A 12,004-nucleotide genomic window follows, 5' to 3' on the forward strand; every position below is an offset into this window, starting at 1 on the left:
TATTCATTTGATCATGTTGTTTCAGTTTTGTATAGACATAGATGAAAGTCTGATTCAAACATGACAGTTTTGTATAGACATAGATGAAAGTCTGATTCAAACATGACAGTTTTGTATAGACATAGATGAAAGTCTGATTCAAACATGACAGTTTTTGTATCTAAAACACTACAACACTCGATGGACCCTTTTTAAATCAATTCTGTTTTATTTGACCCCTCCCTCTCCCCCACATCGATAGAAAACAGCCATAATGTTGTCTCTACCACAGACTATAACCAGACATTTATAATCTTGCTGCAGACTTATTAGAGGACATTTGCCACAGACATCTGCAGGCGAAAGCACAAAGGTTATATATATTTATGTATTTATTATTTTAATAAGAGCAGCCATAAAAAGTGGGAGATTGTTCCATTGGGTAAATCTCACACTTTGTCAGCGTTGAGGTAGAACATGGTTAAGACAATGAACACTGAAATGTGCATCCCCTGTGTGCATGTTCCTGTCGTGTTTCTGTTTGGGATGTTTCTTGTGGTTCATGTAAGTTTTTCTTGAATGAATTCACAAATGCGTCGCACAGACCAGATTCATTATTGCTCTTTGTTTCGTCTTGATTTTGTGTACTTGCGCTTTACTGTCCCCATTTGGGACCACCATTTAAATAGATAGCCCTTGTCACCATCTGTTGCCATGGCCACCGTCCATGCTGTTGCCTAGCAGCTCACCTGAGCGAGAGCCAGGTGAAAGAGCTGGCAGGTGGCCTAGATCACACTGCTGCCTTTTGTTCCTCTCAGAGGACACAGCACCATCACTGTCAATAGACCATCATACTATATGCTTACAGCAAAAAAGGAATGGTAAGTTATGAGCTACCCTTTCCAGAGACAATAACCAATATACTGTATAAGAATAATGTTGAGCAGGTGACCGCACCCTAGACTGGATTTGGCTAATGATTTCAGTCCTGCTCTGTGTGCATAGCTGTCCTGTGCTATAAAAATGAGTAACTGCACTGACAAATCTTTTCAAATAAGAAGATAACTTTTCCAATCATCATTCAAGCTATGGACTCAGTGAAACAAGGCAACATGAAGACCTGAGGAACCAGGTTACCTGGCCTCTGAGTTGCTCAACAGGTAGCCGGGGGGAGAGTCATACTTACAACCAGGAAGGGGAAGGTAATGTATACCTGTCTGTCTGAATAAGTCGCTCTGCTGTGTGTTTGGACTGCAGCCAGCTGTAATGAGGCACTGCATGAGGGTGTGGGTGGGGGTGATAAAACAGGCCAAACAGCTGAATCAGAGTTCATCTCACACCATTCAACAAACAGAGTACAGAACAAAGGCCGATTCATAAATAAGTCATTTTATTTTTCCCTTTAAAAGACTGATACATTGATCAAATATTCATAATGACTAGTGTATTTATGTTAAATAAACACAGCATCATGTTCTTTACTCCCAGTGCATTTGTTTCACCACAGCAGATAATGTCAATTATTCTCGATGAACTAGTCTTCATTTGATTTCATTGTTTGCGATAAGACATGGGAATAGGTTAAGATTAAATAACCTATCAGTGTACAATGTAAACAATGTATTATACATTAAATATAAAACGACACGGCCTCTACTAGGTTTGTTTTCCCTTTGAGAGAAAATGTACTTAAGTGACCATTTGACTGTAGAGCTAATCTGATATCCAATTCGACCACCATGATTTATATCCAGGGTTACTTCGACACACTTGCTAAATTCACTATGTCATCATTATGATTCTTGAATAATCTATTACAATAAAATCCATATCATTTCCTGGCCGCCAGCAGCCAAAGTCTCTGGACCACACCCACTGCAATCATGTCAGGCAGGAATGCATTAGCAGAACAGGAAAGTCCGTTTCATGTAGGTAAGCCCCACACAGTCAAGCATAATATGTCTATGTTATCAGGTGAGCCCAACGTCTCTGGGATCCACGATCACTTGGTGTAGTGGAAATAATGTCAAATAAAAGGTCCGGTCATTCGGTTTATAATTCTGAAATATGGTAAATGGACTATGGTAAGTGAAGTAGTGGTATATATTTTAATCATATTTCATATTTTCACTGAGGGCATTTGAGAAATATTTGGCACTGTTTCAGTTTTAATTTAGAGGTTAATTCAAATTATTTTAGGATTACGTTCCACAAGGTTTTTGAGTATATATTGATTTGTATTGTCATTGGGAGGTAGTATTGAAGACAATTAGTGACAGACAATGACTCCCAGCTTGACCAGCTACTGAGCTGCCCAAACTGTACGAAAATCATACATTCACATATGTTCAACAGGCACATTTTTGTGCAACACAAAATGACCTGGACACTGAAAGTAGCATAAGGGTTAGGGAGGATTCTCTTTACGACCATGTATTTGGCAGCAGTGTTGAAAACAGGAAGAGAACAGTAACAAATATTGTTAACCTAGTTTTCTACGATATGGTAGAAAAGTCACAAAATCAGCAGGGAAAACACGAACACAGTTGCACCACGCACACACACGCCTAACACAAAGTACAAACTGCACTAGACATTCCACTGGAGACAGGCATACCATTATTCCACTCTCCCACAGGTACAGAGTGTACATCCAGTGAGGGAAACACAGAAATACACTTCCATTCATAAACATAGTGGCCTGAGTAAGACTGAAATATCAACAAGGCAGGAAACATATGTGCATTCCTATATTCATGCTTATACATAATAGGAGTTAGAACGGGGATGTGGGTGGAGAATCCTTCATAAAAGTGGTTCAATACATTGGCCTCTTCTTTAGACTTCATATATGCAATTGGAGATTGATGATTGCTTTACTGACCCTTTGTCCCCAAGTTCTGAGACACAAAAGCAATATCAAAAACACAACATACAACTCACAAAACATCCTATACATGTGACACACACACCACTGAGAACTTGAGGCAGCTTATACGCTAACTGCACCACTATCAGAAAAACATTTACATATACTCAATGTACTAAAATATGCAATCATATAAAAAAAGAGAACTAAATATTGTTACATATTACCCACACACTCAATAGTTAGAGAACACATTTAGACCATGCATCTTTGTTGTGGTTGCAGTTCCTAAAGTCCCAGTAACTGTAAATGGTACGTCAAATACCCATGTTTTTAGAATAGCAAGGTAAAAACTACCGAAGTCGTCAGTGTTAAAGCAGCAGTAAGTGTCTGAAGGCCTCAACGTCCTGAGGCACTGTGTCCCCAGTGGTTGATTGCGCGTGTCCACTGGAGTCCTTCCCTAATTTGTCTCCTCCGGGTCAAACTATATCCACCTGTACTTTCCTCTTGGTCTGACAATCCCATTCTGGGTCTGAAGCCCCCCTACTGCGACCTGCCTGGCAGTCCACATCCTGGAGTATCTTCTCCGGGTAAGGTTTGTCCAGGTTGGCCGGCCTCTGTGGGAGCAGGAAGTAGTGTGTGGTGCTGGCCTTCCTGCCGTTCTCCATGACAGGCAGGATGCATGGAGACCCCTCACTGTTCTGCCTCTGTAAACCCCAGCTCACGTACTTAGGGTCTGGGGCAAAGCTCTGTGTGGGGGGCATAACACCGTTAAGGTACGAGGGGAGGCTCTTGGGGCTGGGGGTACGGGAGCTGCCTTGAGACAACAAAGGGTCCCTGGGGGGCACCTTGGGGGGCTTGTCCTCGTCACTATATGCCCCAGAGGACACCTCGGCTGACCAGCGGCGGTAGTCTGCAGTCTTGATGGGCCGTGGGGGGATGGGCACGCGGGGGGGAACCATTGGTTTGTCCATGCCCTGAGTGTGGCGGTGGTGACAGGACAGGCGCAGCGACGTGGGCTTGTTGAAGGAGCCAGCAGGGCCAGAGTGAGAGCGCCGCAGCTTCCTCTGGGCTCGGTCCTGCTGTCTGGGACACACTGGCTGCTGCTCTGCTTGCTCCTGCACCTCCTGCTCCAACCTCTGTTGCTGTTCCTGCTGCTCGTGCTGTTGCCGCTGTTGTTCCTGTACCCGCTGTTGTTCCTGTACCCGCTGTTGTTCCTGTACCCGCTGTTGTTCCTGTACCCGCTGTTGCTCCTGTACCCGCTGCTGCTCCTGTACCCGCTGTTGTTCCTGTACCCGCTGCTGCTCCTGTACCCGCTGCTGCTCCTTCTGTTCCTGTTGTCTTTGCTGCCCCGCAGGTCCCTCAAAGTAGGCATAGTTAATCTGCCCACAGCCCCTGAAGCTCCTGCGGCTGGGGGCTCCGTAGCGAAAGGCAGAGGGTTTGGGGTGACACTGCTCAGGCACCAAGCAGCGTCGGTCATCTGAACTGGTGAAGAACTCCACCTCATTGTCCATGGCCTGGTCAGGGGAAAGGTCTGCCCGCCCAGGGAGAGGAGGCAGGGGTTTGGCCCCCCGGCTAGGTGTGTGGGGGGGACTGCAGTGTTCGTACACAGACAACCTCTGGAAGGAAGGGACCACCTGGTCATCCTCAGCAGGGCTAGGGGTGGAGGGCTCAGTGCTAGATGACAGGGACAGATGAGTGGGACGGGATTTCTTTGGGGGTAACCACTGTGCACCAGGGCTATGTTTCTGTCCTGCAGGGAGAAGGTGGTTAGAAAAGCAATTCAATCAAAATATTGGCATTTTGTAACTACCAGAGAAAGTTACAACCATAGTGCACCACTAATTCACTTTAGCTAGGCTCCTAGCAGGGTCCCTAGGTTAAAAGGTTCCTGGAAGTGTGGAGGTCAGAGAGACACACACCTTAATTACTTGAATGCACCTCTCCTCTCAACATTTTTTTCAAATCAAAGTTTATTGGTCACATGCACACAGTACAGTGAAATACTTACTTGCTAACGCTCCTCAACAATGCAGTACAATAACATCAGTCAAGAATCAAATGCCAAATACAAAAGTAATAAAAGAACAAGTAGTAATAAAAAGTAGAAGAAAAGAGTATTAACAACTAGCATAAGTAGTATGTAAATAATATACAGTATGATTGATTGGTTAAACATTGCCCAGGATATACTTCAAGCAGATCCTGGGAAGCCAGCATTCTGACTCTCTATTCTTATAGAAACAAGAACCTCCCAGTAAACATCAACCAGTTGGCTCAGAGACATGGTATTAAATCCTTCCTTGTAAGGCTGTGTATAAGGCAGAGGGCAAAAGGAAGGATTGTGGGTGTAAGTGGTGGTTGGTAACATAGAAATAGAATCTACAGTGGCTGGGTCCAGTACTTACTCTCAGAATTGAGCGATGGTGGCACCTGCTGCTGAAATCGAAAGTTGTATTCTGTTGGTGCTGGATCCATACTGAAGTACAAGCTGTAAAAAGGTATGATGCACATAGTTGAGTAATTGCCCCAGATACTGTACATGTAGTTATAGCAATTCCAACCATCCCTGCAGGAATACACTTAGTAAAATATAGATGCGGTTAAGGGAACACAGACTGCTTTATTGACCAGATTGGCGCACATCTTACAAATCTGACCTAACAAAGTGGATTCGTATTGTAATAGGCCCACAATGTTACTTAAGTCCAATTTTGATATATTTGCCTGTTTCGCTGCATAACATTTAGAAGTTGTCCCTTTTCAGGTTTAGAAGTAGTGACTGCTAAATGTTAACTCCCGTTTGTAAAGCTGATTAGCATACAGAAATCGGTGGTGGTAGTCAAAATCGTTTCTAAGGGTAATGCAGTTGATTGGTGAAGATGACATGAACATATGTTGGGGTTAACATTCAAACAAGTATTATACTCTGATGTTTACTTCAACATAGTGTGAAATGCTACGTTACAAACAATAGCCTAAATGTAGATTTGGGATCTTTCCCAACAGCCCTTTTCCATGGCAATTCCAATGTTTTGGTTGAGTCCTATTGACTTCTTTAAGGCATCTATGAACTAATAAAACATGTTCTTCTTGTAACCGAGGACTCACGTGGGGACTTACTTGTCCAGCTCATGGCGGTGGCTCCATGAGGGCTTGGCTTCAGCCATGCTGAGACAGTGACTGGTCCGCAGGAAGGGGCTGTCTGCAGGTAAACAGATCTCCTGGGCAGTCAGGCCCGCTGTGCACATGCTCCAGGCACAATCGGGTCGCATCAAAGCCAGGAAACACTCGGCTCGCCCAGCTGGCTGCTACTCCTGGACCTGTAACACAGACAAGAGGCAGGAACATGAGTGAAAGTGAAGGGGGCCCAAGGCAGGAGCCGGTAATAAAAGCACAATTAGATATCCTCTTTATTATGTTCATTGACACATTTCCACCAACATGAGACACAATCCTCTGCGGTTGTATTTACAGTCAATATCACAACATCTCTAGTTAAAAGCTCTCTCCAAGTATCAGAAAAAAGGAAATCCAGTTTAAAAGCAAAACATGCTGTTTTATATCATCTCATGTTATTGTTCACACTATTCCATGAGGCTGATTTGACATTTTAAAGCAACATTTCTGCTATTGTACACATTTTGCCATAATATGCTATCTGGGGGCCCCCCAACATCATGGCTGATTTTTTAAACCAAACCAATGACAGTGTCTTTTTACAGCAGCAGAGTGTTAATTGAGTCCCAGCAGACAGGTAGCTCTGACTGCAAGAGATCTCTTTTAAATTAGACTGTTCCTGTAACCAGAGATATGCCTGGTGTTGCAAGCACTCCCCATGTCAGATGACCTGGATGTTCGAGTCATGTCAAATGTGTGTCAGGGCTGACCAAACAATGCAAGCAAGGTTCAGAGGGAGGAAATCAAGTCATATATGCAGAACAAAGTGTAAACATAACACCAGCACATTATTAGCTAAATGTTCCAATGTATTCAGTCTTCAGGAGAACATTCATCCCAGGTCAGACGAGAAATGGCCAGTAACTGTCATTCCTTCACGACACATTGATGTTTTAGGTCTGTGTAGTGGGCAGTAATATTTCATAAGTATGATATTATACATTGTATATACCTCACATGTGATTTTAATAAGATTAAGCAATTCACCTATTAAAATGTTTATCTGACTCCATTAAGATAATTAGCAATATGCAAGAGTTACAGTAATAGGCAATGAAGAAATGTCTGAGAATGAAATTCTAAATACAAGTTATTTATTTAGTAAAATGAATTTATTCACATAAAAGCCATAAAGCTTAAGTTATAAAGCACTAACAAGCGTTACAACGCATTATACCACAGCATTGTTGAATACTCGTTTCTGATTGTTAGAAGGGCATTCTAGAATGGACATTAAAACCAGTTCACGGCACAGTTGGAAAAAATGTCGTGACACCTTGCAATCATGACGCAATAAACACCTACACATGCAGACTGTGCTTGCTACAAAGTTACAGAAAGCTAAACGAACAACCACACAAACTGAAATTGGATACATTTGAAACGCAGGTCTAACGAGGAAAGAAATGCAGCTAGCTAGCATTTATTAGTGCAGAGACATTTTGAGCATCTGATGACCTAACTTGGTGAACATGAATTTCTCTGGTCCCTACTTTTGCAGTCATGACACAGCTGGTCAAACGTTCCTAGTTTGACCAGCTGTTATCAGCAACTTAGATTTTTTCGTTTGCTTATTATATTGGTAGGTTTGCTAGCAACAAACTATTCAGCTAGCTTCTGGCTGCAGAGTTCATGACTGTGTTAGCCGTAGCTAGCTGGCTAGTTTGGCAACGACTGGCAACCAAAAGATGATAAAGAATGAATTTGCTGATATAAATTAAAATATGTTTTATTTCTACCGGTAAATGTGATTATAGTATTGTTTTCTTTGGCAACTGTGGGATAAACGGGCTGAACAGCTTAAACAAACGCAATGGAATAAACTGTGCAGTTATTCTGGCTGCTGAGGTTGTGACTGTATAGCCGTAACGTGTGGTTAGCTAACAGCAAGCAAGGAATAAGAACATTGCCATGTCAACAGAACAAAGAACTGGGTCGCATCCATCAATATCAAACTAGTCGAACCAACGACTGGGTTGCATCTCTAGCAACCAAAAGATGAGAAAGTATGAATTTGCCTATGAAAATATAAACGAAAAAGGTATTCCTACTGGTAAATGAGTGCTTTCTTTGGCAACTGTGGTATAAGTGGTATAAACACCACCGTTCTGTACATTGCCTTGGAAAAATGAACTCCGCTGCATTGTACATTATTTCCAAGGTAATGTACAGAACATTGGCATTTTATCCCTTACTTATTCTAAGCATGGTTAGAGAGAGCGTGGTCGGAGAGAGACAAAGAAACCATGGCGTGTGCCATGGCCCATAGCTCATGAGAGGGAGAGATAAAGAGTGCAAGTATCTCACCACAGCAAGTCATGAACATAAGAGGAAGAACAATTAATCGAATACCCTTTTATAAGCATCTGAGTTGTTTGGATTCAAAATCTGAGCTGTTGACCAATAGTATTACTGTAAAGTTATCCTCCAATCAGATATCAGACCTACATGATGTAATCACAACAGAACCTCTGCTTCTCAGAGGTGTGACAATGGGGGTTGATAAGATCAACACAGAAAATGCTGAATTCCTGAGAAGACAATAAAACCTGCATAGAGTGTTGATAAAAGGAGTCACTTTGGGGGCTGGGCTGCCCTACATACAGACCATAAACTTATTCTGGGGACATGACCTTTAATTAGGAACCTGCGACCAGAAAGAGAGGGGAATGAGTGCATCACACAACAGCCACTGACTTCCTTTGGGTAGAGTGGCTAGACCTAATCTGGGTGACTAAGGGACATCTCTGCTCAACTGATGGAGACCATAACTTCACAGAAGTCTATGCCATTTACAGCTGATCATATGGAGGAATAGTTCAGTCAATGCGTGTTGTGGTTTGCATGTACAATAAATTCATGGCCAGAACAATATCTATCCATCTATCGTCAACCATCCATCATCAAGTAGTAAGAACGCATCCATGATCTTTTAAGAACTCAGCAGTTCTAGAGAAAGGACAGATTGATGTGCTGCCCAGACAGCTGGTCATTCGGAAACAAAGCTCTGGAACAGCCCAGGACATCAGCTCAGGCCAAATTGCCCAACATGGCATCTCTCCCATCCCTTGCCCAGGATTCAGTTCGGAGGGGATAGTACGCAACTTGATCCTTGATAATGACCCCTGAGAGGCTCGCACTTCCTCTGGCAACAGGTGCAAAAACAGTTCATCCTGGCACTGGTTAACCATAGTTACATTTAGTTTATTTAGAGGCATAAAATAAATAGAGCCCACACATTCATGAGCTTCACCATGTACCTTTATTCACAAAAATAAAACGTTTGGGTCCTGCAAGAACCTTCGTCAGATCACTTCAACGTCGTTTGTTTGTGAATAAAGGTACGTGGTGGAGCACAGTTGTCCATTTATTTTATAACAACCTTTTTCAGCCCTGCACTCCACTTAAGGATGTGCGTTTGATCACAGTTTACTAGTGTATTTAGAGGCAACACCAGGATTAAACAAATGTAGTAGTCATGGAGAAATAATGAATGGGAACATTGCAGGCAAATTATTTCAAAGAGCAGAGAATTTTTTGTTGTGGGAAGACAAGCGGTGTGGTAAACACACTTGTGATGATGATGACCATCTCTATTTGACATCCATAGCGTACTATCAAAAGAGTAATACACAGGCCTATTCGAGCACAGCATAGTCACTCCAGGCCAAGAGGTATGGTTTTACACACCATGTATGCTACACACTAACATGAGAACTTTGTTCACGTCTGATAAATCACAAATTTTCCCTACAGTGCACTACTTTCGGCCACAGCCCTATATGGTGACATTTCGGGACATAACCTTACTATACACAGCGACATTAGGCACAGAAAAACATAGAAAGAAGAGGTTCACACCCCACTTACGACACCCATGCAGCGGTTTCCCGAGCAACCATACCCGCTCTACCTGTGCTGCAGGCAAACAGTGCACACACCCCCTTGCTTTACAGGATTGATTGTTCGAGTTTACAAGTATGTGGCTCACGCCACAATATACGTTTTTCCCAATTTCAAGTAACTGATGAAATAAGGATCCATCACTTCTTGATTCTTGACATCGTCAGTAAGCCTGGGGATTGCCATGGACCTCACGATACAATATTATCGTGATACTTAGCTGCCGATATGATAGGTATAGTGATTCTATTGGTTTCGCGATTCTGTATGAATGCTATTCCATACTGTGATTTTATTGCGATTCGATGTTCCAAACATATTGCTCACTATATGTCTGCTGCACATGGACAAGAGAGCCATGAGAAAACGAGTTTTGATCCGTCACGGAAATAAAAGTACTGAAAACATATTGGCTCAAGATTTTAAAAGATGGAGAGCAAGGTAAAAAAAAAAAATACTGCGATTTTGGTGCAGGTACAGCTGACTAGCGCAAAAATAACAGTATTATCGTTAAAAATAATATTGCGATATATATCGTCAAATAATATACTGATATGCAACTATCAACTTTTCACCCCAAATCAATACAGTTATATATCGCTATTGTATTTACATTTACATGACATGGGTTCTATACTTAATTCCAGTATGTGACTGATCTCTATAAAGAACCAAATCGCAGTCACATACTGGAATTAAAAGCGCAGACCTAATTTTAGCTGTACAGGGAGAACAAGTTGTTCCAACCTTGAATAGATTAACATATTGTATAGTAGTGTATTGTTTAGTATGAAAAGGCATAGCAGTATAATAAAGATATTATAACGGAGGGATACAATGTATGATACAATGTACCTGCTGAGAGAAGAGATTGCATCAATCACTGCTGCCGTCATCAACACGTATACACACACACACACACACACACACACACACACACACACACACACACACACACACACACACACACACACACACACACACACACACACACACAAATAAATAAATACACATGTCACTGCAAACCAAGATGTTTTTAGAGCTCACCTTACAACCTCGCAGTTTTCCTCAGATGTTACGTAGAAACGTTAAGAATCCTCTTCTGGCGACAGTTCTACTTCCCGTGTTTTGCGGTAGACGTTAGTATAGCCCAATTTACAAGCTTCAGTCTGCTATTGTACTGAGGAGAAATAAAGGACAACGCATTTGGTACAGTAACTATTCTTTATGTTCTGAGAGACTACTCAATAATACTATTGTTGTGAGTGATGTTCTTTTAAGCTCCACCACGCTACAAGAATATACTCTGGCTCCGCCTTTCACTCAACTCTTAAAGACATAGCTTTCCATTTAACGGCCTGCACACACAACACCTGCACATTCGACTACTGATGAAGATTTTATGTTTCACTTAACATGAATAATGTATATGCATACCTAAAGTGATTTATGCGGCTATATGTGTTTTGCAGGCTTCACTAAGAATTATACATTTACAGATATTTTGTGTAATTAATAGTTGGTACACATTGGTAAAACATGTGTGATTGATTTTTTATTTAACTAGACAAGTCAGTTAAGAACAAATTCTTCTTTTCAATGACGGCCTAGGAACAGTGGGTTAACTGCCTTGTCAGCTCAGGGATTTGAGCTTGCAACCTTTTGGTTACTAGTCCAACACTCTAACCACTAGGCTACCTGACACATCCTTACTGTATAGTAGGCTACAGTGGCCTTCAAACTGAACTCTGAACCTCAAAGTCAGTTCCAGTGCATTTTTTCATTGTTCCCCTCTAATCAGAGACGGAATTAGTCCTGGAACACCAGGTGGCTGTAATTAATTATCAGGTAAAACAGAAACCCAGCAGGCTCCGGACCTCATAGGGTAAGAGTTGAAAATCCCTGGGCTACACTATCATCTGACATAACAAAAGTCGGTTTTATCTACATTCCTTGAGTGTTGTACATTCTATTGTGTGTTGCAGTATTTTAGGTTTTACAGATTATGCTGGGAGTAAGTGTTTAGAGTGCTTATCAAAAACAAATAAATACAACACAAATTGTGGCGGGAGA

General features: G+C 42.0%; 1 protein-coding gene across 2 annotated transcripts; it reads right to left on the bottom strand.

Annotated features, from left to right (window-relative positions):
- Positions 1–1,352: 1,352 nt before the first annotated feature.
- On the bottom strand, positions 1,353–11,523 carry LOC109896281 (ERBB receptor feedback inhibitor 1-like). 2 transcript variants are annotated; one of them, XM_020490554.2, is made up of 4 exons: positions 10,979–11,523; positions 5,960–6,171; positions 5,257–5,339; positions 1,353–4,601 (listed from the first exon to the last, which is right to left on the bottom strand). In XM_020490554.2, the coding sequence occupies exons 3-4, from the start codon at positions 5,324–5,326 to the stop codon at positions 3,328–3,330; spliced, it is 1,344 nt and encodes a 447-aa protein (XP_020346143.1). In that variant the 5' UTR covers positions 5,327–5,339; positions 5,960–6,171; positions 10,979–11,523; the 3' UTR covers positions 1,353–3,327. The 2 variants fall into 2 exon arrangements, with proteins under 2 accessions (XP_020346143.1, XP_020346138.1); XM_020490549.2 differs by having other exon boundaries at positions 5,972–6,171; positions 10,979–11,521.
- Positions 11,524–12,004: the final 481 nt, after the last annotated feature.

This window comes from Oncorhynchus kisutch, linkage group LG1 (assembly GCF_002021735.2).
Source record: "Oncorhynchus kisutch isolate 150728-3 linkage group LG1, Okis_V2, whole genome shotgun sequence".
In the NCBI taxonomy this organism is placed as follows: domain Eukaryota; kingdom Metazoa; phylum Chordata; class Actinopteri; order Salmoniformes; family Salmonidae; genus Oncorhynchus; species Oncorhynchus kisutch.

Coding starts and splice junctions, on each gene's coding strand:
- LOC109896281 (XM_020490549.2), bottom strand. CDS start 6,123: ATGCGACCCGATTGTGCCTGGAGCATGTGCACAGCGGGCCTGACTGCC. Junction 5,340..5,971: donor CACCGCCATGAGCTGGACAA/GTAAGTCCCCAC, acceptor ACCTTTTTACAG/CTTGTACTTCAGTATGGATC. Junction 4,602..5,256: donor ACCATCGCTCAATTCTGAGA/GTAAGTACTGGA, acceptor TTCTCCCTGCAG/GACAGAAACATAGCCCTGGT.